The 19,621-nt window shown below is 47.4% G+C and overlaps 2 protein-coding genes across 3 annotated transcripts; both read left to right on the forward strand.

Moving 5' to 3' along the window:
* The first annotated feature begins 259 nt into the window (after positions 1-259).
* Positions 260-6,048, forward strand: AMADH1A (Aminoaldehyde dehydrogenase 1a). Its single transcript, NM_001164335.1, has 15 exons — positions 260-389; positions 491-633; positions 1,490-1,570; positions 1,648-1,796; positions 2,366-2,458; positions 2,534-2,657; positions 2,731-2,796; positions 2,951-3,017; positions 3,608-3,684; positions 4,248-4,361; positions 4,844-4,921; positions 5,006-5,157; positions 5,272-5,332; positions 5,637-5,743; positions 5,820-6,048. The coding sequence occupies exons 1-15, from the start codon at positions 275-277 to the stop codon at positions 5,908-5,910; spliced, it is 1,518 nt and encodes a 505-aa protein (NP_001157807.1). The 5' UTR covers positions 260-274; the 3' UTR covers positions 5,911-6,048.
* Positions 6,049-7,171: 1,123 nt separating this feature from the next.
* Positions 7,172-10,284, forward strand: LOC100275783 (uncharacterized). 2 transcript variants are annotated; one of them, XM_023302176.2, is made up of 8 exons: positions 7,172-7,618; positions 8,223-8,366; positions 8,439-8,801; positions 8,903-9,145; positions 9,246-9,338; positions 9,481-9,681; positions 9,759-9,987; positions 10,073-10,284. In XM_023302176.2, exons 1-7 carry the CDS (start codon positions 7,307-7,309, stop codon positions 9,969-9,971), a joined length of 1,569 nt encoding a protein of 522 aa, XP_023157944.1. In that variant the 5' UTR covers positions 7,172-7,306; the 3' UTR covers positions 9,972-9,987; positions 10,073-10,284. The 2 variants fall into 2 exon arrangements, with proteins under 2 accessions (XP_023157944.1, NP_001361011.1); NM_001374082.1 differs by having other exon boundaries at positions 7,268-7,618; positions 9,759-10,193.
* Positions 10,285-19,621: the final 9,337 nt, after the last annotated feature.

Raw genomic sequence — 19,621 nt, forward strand, 5'->3', positions numbered from 1 at the left:
TTGTAACGATAGCGTTAGTGCAGAAAAAGGTACGCATCTGAAACGGACGTGCCAGCAAAAACCGCCACGTGCTGAACCGCCTGCCGCACCGCACTAGCGTCCGCAACAGCAGGAGACGTCCTCGCTTTCCACCTGCACAGAGCGCCAGGGCCGTAGCGTGCCGATCGCTCGATCCCACCAACTGAGGCCACTGTCTAGTTGCCGACTCTCCTCGCAGGCCGCAATCTCGCAGACACGCACCGTCGCGGTATCCGTATCGCCAGAGTCCTCACGGATGGCCTCGCCAGCGATGGTCCCGCTGCGGCAGCTCTTCGTCGACGGCGAGTGGCGCCCGCCCGCGCAGGGCCGCCGCCTCCCCGTCGTCAACCCCACCACCGAGGCTCACATCGGTGAGTAAGCTCCCCCGATCACTGTCGCCTTCTATTATTATACTCTACTAGCTTTTTACTTGGCCTGGCGCTGATGCGCTGGGTTTCGCGTGCGCGCGCAGGCGAGATCCCTGCGGGCACAGCGGAGGACGTGGACGCCGCGGTGGCGGCGGCGCGGGCGGCGCTCAAGAGGAACCGTGGCCGCGACTGGGCGCGCGCCCCGGGGGCCGTCCGGGCCAAGTACCTCCGCGCTATCGCCGCCAAGGTACGCTGGTCCTCTTTGCTCTAGCCTAATTGGGCCAGAAACCACTCCTGTGCTGTGCCTCTGCTTCCAATGGTTGGTACCTACTAGCCCCTAAGCTAGTAAGTTATTCAGAGTGGATTGAATGTGTGACAACTAAGTAGGGGGTGTTTGGGAGTGAAGTTTTTTCAAAGTTTTAGAAGAATACTGCAGTATTCTCAAAAACTATAGTATTATATACTAAAAAGGTGTTTGGCAAGCCAGCTAAAATCTCTGTTTTCAAAACTAAAGTATTACAAATACTGCAGCTCTTTTGAAGTATTCTAAACTTATGTTTATACCTCAGTTTTCTCTGTAAAACGCAGCGTGCACATCTCTCCCACGTGCAAAAAAATACTTTGCTTCCAAACACCTCTATGTATTCAATACTGTGGTATTCTAAAACTGTAGTATTTTAAACTGTGGTATTGTCATGACTAAAATATACCGTAGTATTTCAAAAACCGTGGTTTCCAAAAACTTTGTTCCCAAACAGGCCCGTACTTGTGAAATATACGTTGGTTTCCGTACACTCCATTACTGTTTCTGCGTTACATGAGCAGAGGCACAGAAAGTACAAATTAAACTCCTCCAATTGTAAACCAATCTATTCAGGGGAAATCCTTATGTTCTGCTTTTGGTGTGAACAAACTATTGCACTTCCCATCAATACAGGGTGTGTTAGCTTTATTATCAACTCCAATTTCAAAACACCTCAAAAGATCTTTCTCTTTAAACTTCAATTGAGAAAGTCTTGTAACATTTGGCTGGGCCATCAAAGTTTTGTTCAAATATATTCACATATGTCACATTTTGTGTATAAGAATGTCTTCTTATTCAGGTGATTGAGAGGAAACCTGAGCTGGCTAAGCTAGAGGCACTTGATTGTGGGAAGCCTTATGATGAAGCAGCATGGGACATGGTATGTGACACCTTATGGAAGTGCAATTTATTTTCACTAGCTTGCAATTACAATCTGTTTGGTATTCCATTTATCAGGATGATGTTGCTGGGTGCTTTGAGTACTTTGCGGATCAGGCAGAAGCCTTGGATAAAAGGCAAAATTCCCCAGTTTCTCTTCCAATGGAAACTTTTAAATGTCATCTCCGAAGAGAGCCTATTGGGGTAGTTGGGCTGATAACTCCTTGGTATTTTCATTTCCCCCTCACTTAGCTGTTACTTGTATTTATGACCAAAACTCACAGGCGAGTGCCTTATTCAGTAATACAACTTCATTTCTCATAGATCTCAGGGTTGTATAAATGTATAGCGAATAAACTGCATATTCTCTAACCACACACAGTCTTTTAAACCTAATTTCGATAACTTTCCTCATCACCATTCTGAAATATTTCCAGTATTCAGATTTGTACTTCCTATCCAGTGTTGAATCTCACCTATATATCCAAGTTAATGTCAATTTTTTTTGCTTGTGTCAATGTTTGGCCAATATCAAGTATTCTTTCTATGTTGATATGACAGTGAGCTTTGTCCTAGTATAAGTGTACGCTTCTTTTCTAGAAACTCACTATTGTGTTACTATCTTTGTTCACATAATTGTTGTGCGGGCCATTTCAGACTATTATGTCTATATATAAGATGCTGTTGACTAAGTAACTTATTTACTTATATTTATGTTTTCTTCATATGTTCTTGTTTTACTTATTCTGATTCTGACTCTAAAGCATTATACTTTGTACTTGTATTTGTGTTGCAGGAACTATCCTCTACTGATGGCTACATGGAAGATAGCCCCTGCATTGGCTGCTGGTTGTACAGCTGTGCTGAAGCCATCTGAACTGGCTTCTGTGTAAGTATTAGCATGTTATATCATGTTCATGCTACAAGCAACAGCATTTTATGTGCCTACGTTTTGAATTACCAGGACTTGCTTAGAGCTTGCTGATATCTGTAAAGAAGTCGGTCTCCCTTCTGGTGTCTTGAACATTGTGACAGGATTAGGTCCTGATGCTGGCGCTCCTTTGTCAGCACACCCAGATGTTGACAAGGTAAACTATTCTGCATATAATGACATAATCATGCATGAGCACTCCTCATAGCATGGGTTTTCTGTTTATTTAGGTCGCTTTTACTGGGAGTTTTGAAACTGGCAAGAAAATTATGGCATCGGCAGCTCCTATGGTCAAGGTTCGTCTGTGAATTATGTTTTATTTATAGTAATGTGCTGTGCCGTGTTGTTTTGCTCTCTTCTAGTTGATAAATTATCAGAAAGTATGATTTGAGTGCCCTATTTTAAGAGGAAATTCTGTTGCATTCCTTAACATTGCATTTTTCTTGACAGCCTGTTACACTGGAACTTGGTGGAAAAAGTCCTATAGTAGTATTTGATGATGTTGACATTGACAAAGGTACGTTTATATTCTAAGGATTACAAAATTCCTGAAGTTCATTGGTATTTGTGGATTGTTGCAATTTGCAGAGAATTTAACTGATGAGAATGCTAAATGCCTAAACCCTTCAAAGCCCTTCATCGGTTTCTGGGATTTTCATAGAAATACTCAGCTGAGCCTGATCAGGCTACTACAATAAGAATTATTTTGGTTTGAAAATTGATTGTTAGGATTTGTAAAATACAGTCCATAAAGTTGTGGGGAAAACCCACATGCTTGCTATAGTTTGGACTTTTGACCACAGCACCAGACTTTTTATTAGCTGCATTTTGCACAAAATTTAGAGATGCAGCATGCCAGTTGAATAAAAAGATGAAACAGAAAGTATTTGATGCATTATGTATATGTTACATGATTTGATTTCATCATAGACCTTGAGAAATATAGGGCTGAACTTCTTTGTAGAACATAAGTTTTAGTTCCAAGAAAGGGAACTTTTACAAATTCACTGACCAACTTACTTTAGTTATGCTGATACTTTGCTCATTGTGGAATTATGGATTATGCTATACTTCCATCATTGATCATTCGTTCTAAATATAAAACAGCTGTCGAGTGGACTCTGTTTGGGTGCTTTTGGACCAATGGTCAGATTTGCAGCGCAACATCTCGTCTTCTTATCCATGTAAGTTTCATATGTCATTGCCAGTAGCAGTTGGGATACTTTTCACACATAATAGCTGTCAACCATAATATATTTCCTTGAGTGGTGTTGCTTTAGCTTTACCCCGCCGTGCCGTTAACTTCTGATTCGAGAAGGCTACCATTTCAAAATCGCTGTACTGAATATATAGCAGTATACTATGAGGTTTACACCTATATTGAACAATATATGTGCCCCATTGCCTAAGGTTCACACTCTTCAATTTGTTGTGAACTGTGCACTTTGGTTTGGTGTATATTTAGAAGTATATATTCTCAATGACTTGATTGTTTTTACTCCCTCTGATACCAAATGCAAGTAGTTTAGGACATAGTCCTGATCTCCAATGTGACACTGTTTGACCGACTTGAACAAAAAACAACCTAACAATTGGGATTGGAAGGAATAGGTTAACAATGGCTATTTACTGCTATATATTACTCTTTCAAATCAGATCTCAATTATGAATCAGTTATGTTATGTACTTATGTTATTGTTGTCAGTAACACAGTAACCAAGTTCTGCCTCCAATGAAACCGTTGCAGACAAAAATTGCTAAAAAATTTAATGAGAGGATGGTTGCATGGGCCAAAAATATTAAGGTTTCGGATCCACTTGAAGAGGGTTGCAGGCTTGGGCCAGTTGTTAGTGAAGGACAGGTACTACATGTCAACTTTGTCTAAATGTAAATTCACCATGCCAATGCTATGATTTGTAGCTTCTTTCTTATTTGACAATTTGGTACTTCTGATATAGTAGCTGTAAACTTTGTCTAAATGTAAATTCACCATGCGAATGCTATAATTTGTAGCTTCTTTCTGATTTGACAATTTGGTACTTCTGATTTAGTAGTTGTACACTCTTGTTTTTGCTAGTTTCTACAGGATGTAGCTTCCTCTGATTTTGAGAGGATCTGTGTTCAGATGCACTGACCAACACCACCTTTAGATTTACTTTGTTATATTTTAGTATGTTTTTACAGCAAGAGCTATGGTATGGATTAATGTTTATGGTCATACTGGATTATGAGAAAATGACACCCTAATCACCACCATATTGGTAACCATACACATAGTTTCAGATTACCTTGTTTCATCTATAGTTGTTCATAGGAGCCTTATATATATTTTTGTGTTCTCAGTATGAGAAGATTAAGAAGTTCATATCGAATGCCAAAAGCCAAGGTGCTACTATTCTGACTGGAGGTGTTAGACCTGCGGTAAGGCCTGCATTTGGATTTACAAAGATCCACATGCTAAAAGCATGCTATAGAGAGATAGAACTAATGTTTCATGTTTTACAGCATCTTGAGAAGGGGTTCTTTATTGAACCAACTATTATTACTGATATCACCACATCAATGGAAATCTGGAGGGAGGAAGTCTTTGGTCCAGTCCTGTGCGTTAAAGAATTTAGCACTGAAGATGAAGCCATCGAACTTGCCAACGATACACAGTGAGCTGATTCTTTTTAGCGCAGTTTCGATGTCTTTTTTGCAGGCTTCACAGGTCATGTGTAGTCCATAGCTTATGAATTTATGCCAGTATCCTTCTTTTGAATTTTTGATAGGTATGGTTTGGCTGGTGCTGTAATTTCTGGTGATCGGGAGCGCTGCCAGAGGTTATCTGAGGTACGTATAAGTGAAGAGGTCCACAGTATTTGGTTGGCAAATTGACTGCATCAGACTGATACTCAGAGTGCACTTTTGTGTGTGTGTGTGTGTGTATGTGGGGTGGGGGGGGATAAGGGGTCACCATTATAGCTCTGTGCTTCTGTCCATGCTATCACTCGTTTGAAGGGTTCAATTTGGTACTTTTGATACCATACCACTCAATTCGATTTTCGTGTTGCAACATGGAATTCGTGGTGCACTTGCTCTCAGAACTGGTTTTGGGTATTTCTACTACACATCTCTAATGAAACTTGCGCAACAGGAGATTGACGCTGGATGCATCTGGGTAAACTGCTCGCAACCCTGCTTCTGCCAAGCTCCCTGGGGCGGGAACAAGCGCAGTGGATTTGGACGTGAGCTTGGAGAAGGGTGGGTAACATGGAACGACAACATTTCTAACAGATATTGCTATGGGATCTGAATGACACTGGCTGTTTATCTGTAGGGGCATTGATAACTACCTGAGCGTCAAGCAAGTCACGGAGTACATCTCTGATGAGCCGTGGGGATGGTACCAATCCCCCTCCAAGCTGTAAACTGGCAAGACGAAAATTTGTCTGTTTCGGTAGAATAAATATATCTCGATGCTATACAGAACGAACCCGTGTATCACATTGAATGACATGGTGAAAAAGGCACATCTGCAGGATAAAGGCGAGAGTTGAGTTGAAACCAAAAATTTTGGAACTGTGCCATTATAAGAGGTGGATTTTGTCAATGGGCCTTGTCTAGACTTCGTTATCAGCAAAGACAGATTTGCCCCTATCTTATCTGGACAGAATCCCGGCACGGGGTCCGTCATGAGCCCAAGACAAGAGCACGGCCGTTTATTGTCGGCGCACGGCCGTTTTTTGCGGCATATTTAGCCTGATGCTAGGTACTATCGGTATGGATAGCCTATCAAACCGAACCGAGCCCGTCCCCGTCGAACCTGTTTGTGGCCCAACCTTAGTTATGATATAGTCCATTATATATAAATATGACCGACTCGATCTCTCAATTTAAAGCTATTTTCTAGTTCTAAGGGGCCCAACGAAGAAGATTGGAGAGACTATAATTTTAGGATATGGGACGGGCTTGAACTGGTACGATCTAATAAAGGCATGACGTGGTTTAGAGTCGGACTGTATCACTGTTTTTTACACTTCGGACTGGCATGGTATAACCCAAAACTTTTTTGAATTTTCTTTGTCTGAACTCGTTTAGCTTGAAGCATGATGTGCTAGGTCTGGTTCAACTCAATTCCAAGCATTAGTCACATTAACGAAGAAGATTGGAGGGACTATAATTTTCTTTGTATTCAAAAATGAATATCAAGAAAGTTTTAGCCCCTCCATTCCTGTTTTCCCAAACATGTCCATAACATATTAAGTAACGTAAAATAAACTCTAACTTAATTAGAACACAACTTCAACAATATCCAGTTGGGATTGAACAAAAAGTTGTCATGCTTCCGACCGTGTCAGTTGGTTGGCCGCCAAGCCAGTGCAACCGTTACGTTCCAAACTTCCAACTCAAAGGCGTCAATCTCGTGGTCATGCTCTTGTGCAAGTGCAGCAAAGCACGGGTCACCGGATCCTTTCCAGCTCTCGGCCGCGGGCCGCCCGCTTGAAATAGAGCGCAGGCCACCTGCCGCCGGTGGCCCGTGCACTGCACCCGGGAGTACCTGCTCTACCGCGCCGGCGCGCCTTGCTCCGCCCTAGGCAAGCAACACGCACGCCGGTCGCTGGCGTGGCGGCGGCACTTAAAAAAAATCCTGCGAGCCCGTTCGGCGCGAGCCGAGTTTTCGCATTTGTCTCGACGCGGCCGCGCGATCTCTGGCGCTGCATCACGGGCCGGGGCCGCGAGCCACACACGGAGCAAGCAGCCAAGCGAGCGAAGCGAACAAAAAGCTCACGGGGGCCAGCTAAGCGCACGGACCGACGCCCGACGATGGCCGCTCTGCCGCGGCGGAGGCTCCTCCTCTTTCTCGCGCTGCTCCGTGTTCTAATCTGCGGAGCGGCGCCGTTCCGGGCGAGGGACCTGCTGCCGCTGCTGCCGCGGCGGATGGCGTGGCAGCTCATGGGCGCCACGGCCCACAGCGCCGTCGACCTGCTCCCGTCGTTCGTCGGCGCCGTGGCGCCGGGCGGGCCCGCGGCCGCCTGGCGCGGCGCGTGCTTCGACGAAAACCAGGCCGTGCTCGACCTCACCCCCGGCCGCAACGGGACCGCCGGGGGCCTCGGTGGCGCCGTCCTCCGCCTCAAGGTGAGGGATCCCTCACATATTACACACTCACTCGCATATTGCCCCCTTTGAACCCGCAACCTCATTTACTAGTGGTTTATCTCTTTCGATTCCACCCGGCCGGCCGTAGTCCTAGCTGACTCTAAATCCCAGACATATGGTGTATATATATATTTTTTGGATGAAATTCTGCCTTCCCGATCAATAGCAAAGCAAACACGTTGGGCTAGCTTGATTGTTGTGTGGATTTTGACCGAGACCCGTAAGAGAGACAAATGAATTTTGAATGCCTGAATAAAATAGCTAGCACAACAAGACAAACACGCATGTTTGGAACGCGGACAGAATGGCCATCGTAGGTTCCCCGACTGGTCGGTGGCAAACAGTAGAAATGCCAAATCGCCAGTCCGCACGTCCGCGTGTCACTCTGTCCTGCAGTCCACAAAAATATGAAAGCATGCATGATATTCCAAGGTCGTCCTGTTCTCGGTTTCTTCCTCTGTTGTACACTTGTCAATCTTAATTGGATGAACTGGGACTGCTACATTCGGTCGGTCAATAATATCCTTTACGGCAATTTCTATCTCACCAAAAGCGTTAATTAATTCCTTCCTTGTTGCTGTAGACTGCTTCGCCTCAGAGCTGGACATGCATGGACCTGTACGTGTTCGCAACGCCCTACAGGGTAGCCTGGGACTACTACATGAGGTCGAACGAGAACCACACCTTCGAGATCAAAGCGTGGGAGGACGCGGCAGAGATGGAATACGTACGTACGTATGGGTCGACTGTCTCTTTACGCTCAGACAGACAGCATGACTGTCTCTCTTTCTGCATGCAGGTAAAGCAGCACGGGATCGCCGTCTTCCTGATGCCATCTGGGATGCTTGGGACGCTGCTGTCCTTGGCCGACGTGGCGCCTTTGTTCTCCAACACCGGCTGGGGCCAGGACGCCAACTTGGCGTTCCTTGGGAAGCACATGGGGGCGTCGTTCGAGAGGCGTCGTTCCGCGAACACAATTATAAGGAGGGAGGACGTGCGGTCGGGCGACTTCTTGGCGCTCTCCAAGATCCGGGGCCGGTGGGGCGGGTTCCAGACGCTGGAGAAGTGGGTCACCGGCGCCTTCGCCGGCCACACCGCGGTTGTCCTCAAAGATGGTGACGCCAACCTCTGGGTCGCAGAATCAGGCTACGAAAATAACAAGGCAGTTCTTGCTGGTTCAGTTTTTTCATAGCTAGAGCTAGGAAGCTAGCTTTGATTCAGCCTTATAGCTAGCTAATTTATGGCAATAATTGTGGCCTGCAGGGTGACGAGATCATTAGCATGACTCCGTGGGACGAGTGGTGGGGGATGGCGCTCAAGGACGAGTCCAACCCTCAGATAGCGCTTCTGCCGCTGCACCCCGATGTACGGGCAAGGTTCGACGAAAGCGCCGCGTGGGAATTCGCCCGGAGCATGTGCGGGAAACCCTACGGCTACCACAACATGATATTTAGCTGGATCGATACGGCGTCAGACAATTACCCGCCTCCTCTTGACGCCAACCTGGTTGGTATTATATATAGATATATATACTTGCTGCTCTCTTATTATCTATGTTTGTGCTAGCTGCTGCGCTCGTATTTATTATTATTATTATTAATCCCAGGTAATGGCCATTATGTCCATGTGGACCAGACTGCAGCCGCGCTATGCTTCCAACATGTGGAACGAAGCACTTAACAAGCGACTTGGGACTGAGGTATCTATATGCTTAGTTTAGTTCATTTTCATCCATTTTTTTATCTGCTGTTTCTACGACGGAAGCATTATTCAAGGTGACTAATTAAAAGCTCATCGATCAGTGGCTGAGGATACCATGGCATGCTTTTGCTTGGATGTAGAAACTGGACCTCCATGGGATCATTAGGGAGACCGAGAGACGGGGCCTGTCCTTCAACCAGCTGCTCACCGTACCTGAGCGAGACGACTGGGAGTACAGCGACGGCAAGTCCACGACGTGCGTCGCCTTCATCCTGTCCATGTACAAGGCGGCCGGAGTCTTCGCTCCCTACACGGAGTCCATCCAGGTCACCGAGTTCACCGTGAGTATAGTGCAGCTTGACTCCTGAGTCCTCACAGGAACTGTACGTTTTCTCAACTGACACGGAATCTGTGGTAGATCCGGGACGCGTACATGCTCAAGATCTTCGAGGACAACCAGACGCGGCTGCCCAGCTGGTGCAACGCGGCGGCGGACGGCCTCCCCTTCTGCCAGATCCTCGGGGAGTACAAGATGGGCCTGCCGGAGTACAACACCATCGAGCCCTACGCCAACATGAACGAGAACTGCCCCTCGGCGCCGCCCACCTACAGCCGCCCGTCGCGCTGCTAGCTCGGCGTTGCCTGGGGTGTGTGTAAACTGTAAACTAAGCTAGCTAAGTGTAAATAGACCACGCTGTGTGCATGCTATTCATGCAGTGGTTTCATTTGCAGGTAAGTCGTCGTCGACGTCGTACGTGCAGAGTATATGTTGTTGTTGTTGTTGTTCGCTCGTATGCTTAATTCAGCCATTAATTCAGCTACGGCCTAGCTACCGGCACAAGTTAATTTGCTTAGCCTTTAGCCTTCGCTGCTGTAAAGTGACTGCTCGTGGAAATGATTACTACAAAATTAGTGTAAAGCGGCCGCACATCTGGCCTTCAGTATGTTGTCTGTTTTGTGTAATGCAAGAGCCTTATCAACATGAAACATCAGAACGACTGCTCCAGTAGCGTGTTCTGGAAAATATACTTGCTCAACGCTACATCTGTATTACATAAGTATATGGTATATGCCTTATAGCATGTCTGTCTCTTCCTCCTTAACACCGTGTTGGCGTCGATCTGGACACCAATCACTACGATAAGTACCGACGCCGGTGCTTTCTGCGGAGCCTCGAATGGTCCGTGCATGCGCAGAGGCGACGGAATTCGCCAATAACATCTGAATCTCGTTCCCGGGAGGGACTCTGTCGGAGAGGAGAGATTTTAGGGTTTGTCTTGGAATCGGCAGGCCACCCAAGACGTTTCTAAACGTCGTAGAGCTGGAGAGATGTGAAGATTAGAGGAATAGATCTATGTTACTGTCTACTCATAGGGCGAAAAGTAAAGAACGGAAGATAAATTGATTGTTTGATCGATTGTTGGTTCTTTAACCGGCCATACCCCTTCAAATATATAAGGGGAAGGTCCAGACCCGTTCCTAGGTGTTCTTCAACACCTCCCGCGGGATTAGAGTACCATGCGAGGAGATAGTAGTTTTAACGGCCTGATCTGATATATTCGCGGACCATCCTCGCCTATGGGCGGATCGTCCGGGTCTCAGGGCCGGACTGTCCAACCGTGCTTAGTGCCACAGATGGTGCTCAACACATGCCCCTGCCTTTTGGAGAAGATGAGCGAACCAAAAGCAATGGTACAGGCTGGAACCAAAAGCAATGGGCTCAATGTGATCACATCGGTTCTCTTAAGCGTCTTGTAATAATTGCAATATGTATGGGGTTACCGGATATTACTAGTGTGATCTTGTAAGGGCCTTCCTAGCTTGACGACCATTTCCCGAACTTCCAGTCTCTGCTCCTTAGTGGCAAGATGGTCTTCCATACCAGGTTTCCTTTCTAGAATGACTTAGACTTGACCTTCTTGTTGTAAGCTTCGGCGACCATGATCTTGTCTTTCTCTATTTCTCCTAGAGCTATCACTCTCTTATCGGTTACTTCATCAATATTGTCCATCATTGAATTATGATAATCACCGACAGTTAGATCATTCTGTCTGGTGAACCTGACAACATTTAGGCTTACCTCTACATGCAAAACTGCTTCCTGCCCATAAACAAGCTCAAGCAGAGATACTTTAGTAGCACGGTGTTTAGATATTCTATGAGCTCATAAAGCTTCAGACAAGACCTTATGCCAATGCTTAGGATGATCATATATCTTTTTTTACCAGGCTAATCAATGTCTTATCACTAGACTCGGCCTACCCATTGGCTTAAGCATAATATGGAGATGAATTGAGCAATTTGATTTTGTATGATTCATCAAACTCACGTACCTCCTTTGACATAAAAGAAGTCCCCTGGTCTATGGTCAAAGTCTGAGGAATGTCGAATCTATGAATAATATGCTTAGTTATATACTCAATTACCTCTCTGTGCGTCATGTTCTTTAGAGCAACGACTTCAGTCCATTTGGTAAAGTAGTCTGTGGCGGCTAACATGAAACGATGCCCTTTTGATGATGAAGGATGTATTTCTCCTATAAAGTTCAATCCCCATCCCCTGAAAGACCAAGGTTTGATGATAGGATGTAGTTCGGCTGTCGAGACCAATTGTAAGTCGCCGAATTTCTGATACACTGCGCATGAGGTTCATGTAGCAACACATAATCTGACAACATTTTTATGTTGTGTTTCTATTATGTCTTACAAATAAAAGATTTAATCATCGAACCAATTTTATATTTGTGTTTCAGAGATTTTTTGAACAAAATTAGATCACACATGTTGTATAATATTTAAAGATTCAGTTATGCACACTTCACTAGTTCATGTTCTAATGTAGACAAACAAATCAATCCTAAATACACTAATGCAAACAATCAAACACAAGCCTATGCACTAAACTAGCATGTACATAGGGAGCCTGATTCCTCACGTACGGACTAGGATACTACCATGCAGCAACCAAACAAATTGATATACACACTACACATAGCATCATGTAGATCAACATAATAAACTACCGAATAAACATATTGACTCACATCGGCTTTGTCGGTGCTAGTTTGATCAAGTACAGAAGTAGACAAAGCAGGTCGTCAATTTAGACACGCCGATTTATCCATCAGGCAGTGCTAAACGTCATCGAACAACTTTGAGCGGTCGCACAGTTGCGCTGCCCAAAAACATTATTGACGCCCCTCGTGTAGGCTTCTCGACGGCAACGGTTCGAAGATACCACTCGCCCTCCTCCTCATTGCATGCCAAGAAAAAGGCTTGGTGAAATCACAACAACTCAATCGCCACATCACAACTTTTCAAAGCAAGAAGAAGAGGAAAATGGAAGGAATTTGATGTGTGGAAACCTGAACGCATTCAGGGCATAACATAGTCGTGGCTGCCCTCAAGTAGCTGTTTTCCTTAACTCGCCCATTAATTAGCAGCAGGCCGCCAATTAACCTCATTTATGGAAATAAAACCTATACTAAATCTTAATTAATTAATACAAAATGGTTAAAATGAGTAAAGGATACAAGTGGCCAAATACACTACGCCACGCCACGGTCGCGCGTCACAAGTCATAAGTTACGCGGAACATGTCACACCCGGTTTTGGAAGGCAAACCGAATGCGAACCATGTACGTGCCAGGATCAGAAACTCACGTACACAGCGATTACATAATTGGACATCATCACACATTGTTCAAAGTAAATAGCGGAAAGGTACTTTATTACATCAAGATGTCCAAGACATCCACATAGTCATTAACATAACATTGTCATTAGTATTATCAAAGTGCGGAAAACAGATATGGCCTTCACAGGCAGTTGACTGGGGGTTTGCCACTAACATAACTAAAACTCGTTGTAGTCCTGGAACTCCTCAAAGTCCTCCATGTTGCCTACATCTCCTCCTGAGCACTGAATACAGTGGGGACAACCTGGGGTGGGGGTGGTTTTTAAAGCAAGGGTGAGTACACATCAACGTACTCAACAAATGTCCCGTTTGGCTGTATGTGGAGTTAAGGTTAAGCAGTTGATTTTACTTGGCCAAGTATTTATTACTAATAGTATAGCCAAGTTTTAGTAATAAACCCAGTTATTACCCAAAAGTACTCCCTCCAAGAGGAAATACCAGAGATCAGAGTTATATTCATCATCATTAACTATAATCATAAAAGTATCCAAAGTTCTTCTAATCAAAGAGGATCCCAAGGCTGCTCTTAACCGTGAGGACGACTGATATACCAGTTTCTAACACTCTGCAGAGGTTGCACACTTTACCCACGAGTCGTGATCCCTTTTTGCCTCGGGTCGATCAAACCCTCAAACACTAGCAAGATGAGTAGGCAAGGTTTCACTACGTAGCCTTTACAAAGATTCTCCAGAGGTCATAGTCGCCCGTTAGGTTTCTCCAATTTGATAAACACAGTACTTCTCCCCACAAGAAGGGTGACTAACAAAACCAAATCGAAAGAACCTCGACAACCAGCCTTGGCAGAGCAAGTACTGTGCCCGGACCCCATTGACGGTGCTACGACGAAGCCGACTACACCTCAAGTTTCTCTAATATTGACAGATATCCCACGGGTCCACTAGAAGGTAAGAAGGCCTCGCGAGAAGCTTTAGGCCTACTATCTCGCTAGACCATCCCTTCGTGGGCCAGGAGGAAACTGCTGGCGGAATGGGACGACACGAGAAAGAAGCAGACTCAGGCCCAAGCGACTCGTTGTACTTAAGCGCTATCCACAACGCCCACCCGACTTTCCCGCGTGCAGCGACCTTGAATATCGGAGTGAACTAGGGATAAGTCGGCAAGATTATAGGAAGATCAGTTCAGTCGGTTCACTATTGTTTAGGAACATATCATCATCACATACGCATGTAGTGCCCCACGATCGAGTATATAAGGCCTAGGGGGTACCCCATCATTTCCAAGTCAATCACCAACCCATTTCACTAGTTTCTCTCCATTCTGGAGATTCCTCTTGTAACCCACAACATAAAGATCCTCACCAGGAAGTAGGATATTACGCCTCTCCAAGCGGCCCGAACCTGTAGAAAGTCGCCTGTCGTCTCTCGTGCATCTCGCACGAACCATTGAGTTACAGTCAACATCACCGTCCTACCCAAAAGCACCGTGAGGGGTAACCCCGGGTGTGCGGTCAGACTCCAAACACCGACAGCTGGTGCGCCAGGTAGGGGGTGTGTCATTGATCCAAGCTAGCTCAATGGCCGTTACCTCCTAGTGCAAGATCGCTCTTCGCCCTGGATATGTATTTTGTTTCGGGGCCATCTTATCCGTGGCAGATGAGAAGGGAATTCTGCACCGCATAGCAGATCCACCGGAGAAGAAACTTCTCTTGGAAACCCCCAGGAAAGCCGGAACAAGACAGCGGACAGCGCAACCTCCTGTGCCCCAGACGAAGACTACTTTTTGCAAGCCGAGAACTTACTTGCCCGAAGAACTCCGCTGCCCACTTCGCCCACAAAGGAGTGGACGCGGATTATAAGGAAGAGAGAAGCAAATGTTCCTAGAAAAGGAACGGAGCTCCGCCGAGCTATCTTTTCGGCACCTTCACCCTCAAAGAAGGACAGAAAGGAACTCACCACCACAATAACTCTTTTCTACCCCGAAGTCCTCTTCATCAGGGGAAGCTTGGAATCATCTCCCATCTCCAACGATGAGCCAACCATGCCAGGGGAAGAACCTCCCCAGCGAGAAGCTCGGCGATGAAGGAATAAACGCCGGAATATTCGGCGACATCACGAGGCTAGGGAGCAGGACCCAGCGCAGCCCATATATCGGGATGAAGTCTTGGAAGTGGGAGAAACTCCCGACGAGCGGGTATTCAGAGAAAGGAGGAATTCTAACCGATGTGACCGCCGGCAAGCTCAAGACCGAGATCGAGAACAAGCTGAACAGGGCGCAAGGTTACGCCGGGAGAACCCTCTCTTCGCTCGAAACCTGAACCCTGACTTCGCTCGCGCAATGAACACACCGAGCAAAGTCGGAGGAGTGCTGGCTCTGATAGCTGACGGCCTCCCGCAGACTCCGGATTTTGAAGGCTATCGACGGCTGCTTACTCGGGCAGCTAATCATCTTCTACCCATCGCTCATCCCCCGAGCGACCTACGACACACCATCAATAGTCGGCGAGACACGCAGAGCTCCATCAACGCTTCGCGCGACCGACGACACAAAAATGAGATAAGGCGCCAGGAGGAGTATGATCGGGACCATGGCGTCCTGGCTCGAAGTCACGCCACCCGAGTTGAGTTGGCTGCAGCCTCAACCAGTGGCCCGATCCAGGGACGATCGAGACGACACATCACCGACTCCCCTCTCTGGGACCGACACCATGAACGTCGACAGGAAGACACATGTGGAGTATCCGCGCTTACTCCGTGTCTCAGGGCCATCCAGTGGCCCCCAAACTTCAAGGTCTCCAACGTCGACAAGTACGAGCCTAAGCAGGACCCGAGAGGCTGGTTGGCCGTTTATACGACCGCCACCCGGGTCGCTGGGGCAACCGAAGACGTGATGACCGCATATTTGGCCATCGTCCTTGGGCAGGATGCATTGCAATGGCTACGTCATCTACCACGACACTACATCGACGATTGGAGCGACTTCAGTCGGCGTTTCATCGCCAACTTCCTGTCCCTCTCCGACAAGCCGGCGCAGCCATGGGACCTCAAATCCATCAGGCGCCGAGGGGATGAAACACTTCGGTCATACCTCAAGAGGTTTTAGACCATGAGAAATCATATCCCCGAGGTCACTGAGGCAACAGTGATTGAGGACTTCTACCGGGGATCTAATGACTCGGCCTTCGTCCGAGCCATACCGCAGAAAGCGCCAACCATCTCCGAACAACTGTTTCGAGAGGCGGACCTCTACATCACCGCTGACGAGCGGGCCCAGGACCTCATCGAAGGAACGAAACCTACACCACCGGCACCACGGCGCGACGTGAACCAGCAACCCGACAGGCGTTGGGAGAAGAGGCCTCGTGAGGAGGTTCACGCCACCAGACCACCCGTCGCTCGTGCCCAAAGGGCACCTCGTGGAGGTGAGCGGACACTGGACGTCATCCTCGATGCTAAGTGCCCGTACCACAAGGCCATGTGCCACACCTTGCAGAACTGCAGGGACTTCAAGCACTCCGTCGGGAATGGCTGACTGTTCCAGCCTCTACCACCTCCCCCACCACGAGGATGGCCTGGCGAGCCCAGGCAGCCTCAGCAACCAGAAGGGGGAGGGGGTGGAGCATTCCCACGCATTGACAGGGAGGTCAACGTCATCTTCGAAGGACATGGGTCGTAGGAGAACAGAAGGCAGCAAAAGCTCTATGACCGGCAGGTCCTAGTGGCAACCACAAGTGCCCCAGCTCCTTATCGGTGGTCAGAGCACACAATCACCTTCAGCCGAGCGGATCAATGGCTCAACTTCGACCATCCTGGCAAGTACCCGCTCCTCGTTGACCTGGTGATCCGAGAGAGCAGGGTAAAGAAAGTACTAGTGGATGGGGGAAGTAGCATCAATGTTACCTTCCCCGGACGCTCCTGGGCTTGGGGGTCGCACTCAAGGACCTCACCGAGTTAGACACCCCTTTCTTCGGCATTGTGCCGACCGAAGGAGAGTACCCGCTCGGGCACATCTACATGCCCGTCACCTTTGGAACTCCGGAAAACTACAAAACCGAGTTCTTGAGGTTCAAGGTGGCGCGTTTCGACCGCAGGTACAACGCCATCATCTGCAGGCCGGGACTGGCGAAATTCATGGCCATTCCGCAGTATTCATACATGATATTGAAGATGCCAGGACCGCAAGGAATCATCACCGTGCGCGCTGACTTCCAAGGTGCCGCGGAATGCTTTCGGGAGCTATCCAGGCGGCCCTTACTACTAGACCCCCGACGACTTCCTCCATGCAGGTGGACACAAAGCCTGAGGAAGACCTCGCAATACCCACAAACGAAGCTCAAGCCGTGACCTCTATACGACCGACTGAGGAGACTAAAAGAATCAACTCGGGATTTGCCGATGAGCGCAAGACTGCCATCATCAGTTCCAGCCTTGACGACAAAAGGGAAAGCGCGCTCGTCCGGTTCCTGCAAGATAACCGGGATGTATTAGCATGGCAACCTACGGATATGCCAGGAGTCCTGAGACAACTGGCCGAGCACAAATTGAAGGTCTATCCTCAAGCAAGGCCTATTCGACAGAAGCTATGTCGTTTCACGCTTGATAAGAGAGAAGCTATTCGCGCCGAGTTAGCTCGCTTAGTGGCTGCAAGGTTCATTAGAGAAGTGCTGCATCGTGAGTGGCTAGCAAATTCTGTTCTTGTACTAAAAAAGAATAAAGTGGATTGGCGCATGTGTGTCGACTATACTGATCTCAACAAACATTGTCTGAAGGATCCCTTCGGGCTCCCTAGAATAGATTAGGTGGTTGATTCGACCGCTGGCTGTTCTATGTTGTCCTTCCTAGATTGTTATTATGGATACCATCAGATCAGCTTAGCAAAAGAAGATGAGGAGCAAACTGCATTCATCATCCCGTTTGGAGCTTTTTGCTATACCTCCATGCCGTTCAACCTCAAGAACGCGGAGCAACCTACCAGAGAGCCATTCAGACATGCTTAGCCGACCACTGGGGCAAGCGAGTGGAAGCCTATGTCGATGATGTGGTGATCAAAACAGAAAACTCAGAAAACTTCATTGAAGATTTGCAGCTGGTCTTCAACAGCTTGAGGCGATACCGGTGGAAGCTCAATCCAGAAAAGTGTGTTTTTGGATACTCACAGGGAACTTACTCGGATTCATTGTCAGCCACCGAGGAATTGAAGCTAACCCAGAAAAAATCGAGGCCATCATGACAATGGAAGCGCCACAATCACAGAAAAAGGTACAAAGGCTTACTGGATGCATGGCAGCCCTGAGCAGGTTCATATCAAGGCTAGGCGAGAAAGGCATGCCATTCTACAAATTGCTAAAAAAGGTGGACAAGTTTCAGTGTTCCATAGAGGCACAGGAAGCTCTAGAGGCATTGAAAAAGTTCCTGACTACACCACCAGTACTCAAGCCACCACGCCGAGCCACGCCGAATCAGCCATCAGAAGATCTGTTGTTATATATCTCTTGCACGACTCACGTGGTGAGCACCGCGTTAGTAGTCGAGCGGGTGGAGGAAGGACATACATACCCGGTGCAGCATCCGGTTTACTTCATCAGCGAAGTTCCCGGGCCCTAAAAAATGAAGTATCCCCAAGTCCAGAAACTGCTATACGCGATACTTCTAACCGCTCGCAAGCTCCGACACTACTTTGACGACCACAAAGTCATAATAGTCACATGATTTCCAATAGAGGACATTCTTCACAACAAAGAAGCTATAGGAAGGATAGCCATGTGGGCGTGTGAACTGGGAGCTCACGACATAGAGTTCCGACCTCGCACGACAATAAAGACTCAAGCACTGGTTGACTTCGTATCAGAGTGGACTCAGCACTAGGTCCCAGACAGCCTAGAGGTTATCGAGGTGTGGAAAATGTACTTTGATGGCTCGCTGAAGCTGCAGGGAGCGGGAGCAAGGATTCTCTTTATCTCTCCTGGAGGAGAACAACTCAAGTATGCACTCCAGCTACTATTTCCAGCATCAAATAATGCAGCAGAATATGAAGCACCGATCCACGGGCTAGGCATCGCTGTATCACTCGGCATCAAGAGACTCATGGTACATGGTGATTCGCTAGTAGTCATAAGCCAGATAAACAAAGACTGGGACTGCTCGACTGATTCCATGGGCAAGTACTGCGCATCCGTCCGAAAATTGGAGGACAAATTCGAAGGATTGGAGTTCCATCATGTGGAAAGAGACCGCAACACGGCAACAGACGTGTTGTCAAAGCTGGGATCCAGTCGGGCCCAGGCTCCGCTCGGGATCTTCGTCCAAGAAATATCACAACCAAGTATCCTCTCAGATCAGATGGAAGAGTGCAACACCTTGAGCCAACCAGAGTCATACTTCAATGACTGGAGAGAGCCTATCATTAGGTACATAAAAAATGAAGAAGAACCGGATGACAAGGCGGCAGCGGAACGCATCGCCAGGCAGTCAGCCCACTACACCCTCATAGGGGGCATACTGTACAGAAGAGGTGCGACATGAGTCCTCATGAAATGCATTCACTCGGCTATTGGGAAGCAACTGTTAGATGAAATCCATGCTGGGCAGTTCGGAGTACATGCAACATCCAGAACTCTAGTCGGGAAGG

This window comes from Zea mays, chromosome 4 (assembly GCF_902167145.1).
Source record: "Zea mays cultivar B73 chromosome 4, Zm-B73-REFERENCE-NAM-5.0, whole genome shotgun sequence".
Lineage (NCBI taxonomy): Eukaryota > Viridiplantae > Streptophyta > Magnoliopsida > Poales > Poaceae > Zea > Zea mays.

Excerpts from the sequence above, each read along its gene's own strand:
- AMADH1A (NM_001164335.1), top strand. The coding sequence starts at position 275 with ATGGCCTCGCCAGCGATGGTCCCGCTGCGGCAGCTCTTCGTCGACGGC. Across the intron at positions 2,797-2,950 it reads CGGCAGCTCCTATGGTCAAG|CCTGTTACACTGGAACTTGG; the intron begins GTTCGTCTGTGA and ends TTTTCTTGACAG. Across the intron at positions 4,922-5,005 it reads CTGGAGGTGTTAGACCTGCG|CATCTTGAGAAGGGGTTCTT; the intron begins GTAAGGCCTGCA and ends CATGTTTTACAG.
- LOC100275783 (XM_023302176.2), top strand. The coding sequence starts at position 7,307 with ATGGCCGCTCTGCCGCGGCGGAGGCTCCTCCTCTTTCTCGCGCTGCTC. Across the intron at positions 7,619-8,222 it reads GCGCCGTCCTCCGCCTCAAG|ACTGCTTCGCCTCAGAGCTG; the intron begins GTGAGGGATCCC and ends TTGTTGCTGTAG. Across the intron at positions 8,802-8,902 it reads CAGGCTACGAAAATAACAAG|GGTGACGAGATCATTAGCAT; the intron begins GCAGTTCTTGCT and ends TGTGGCCTGCAG.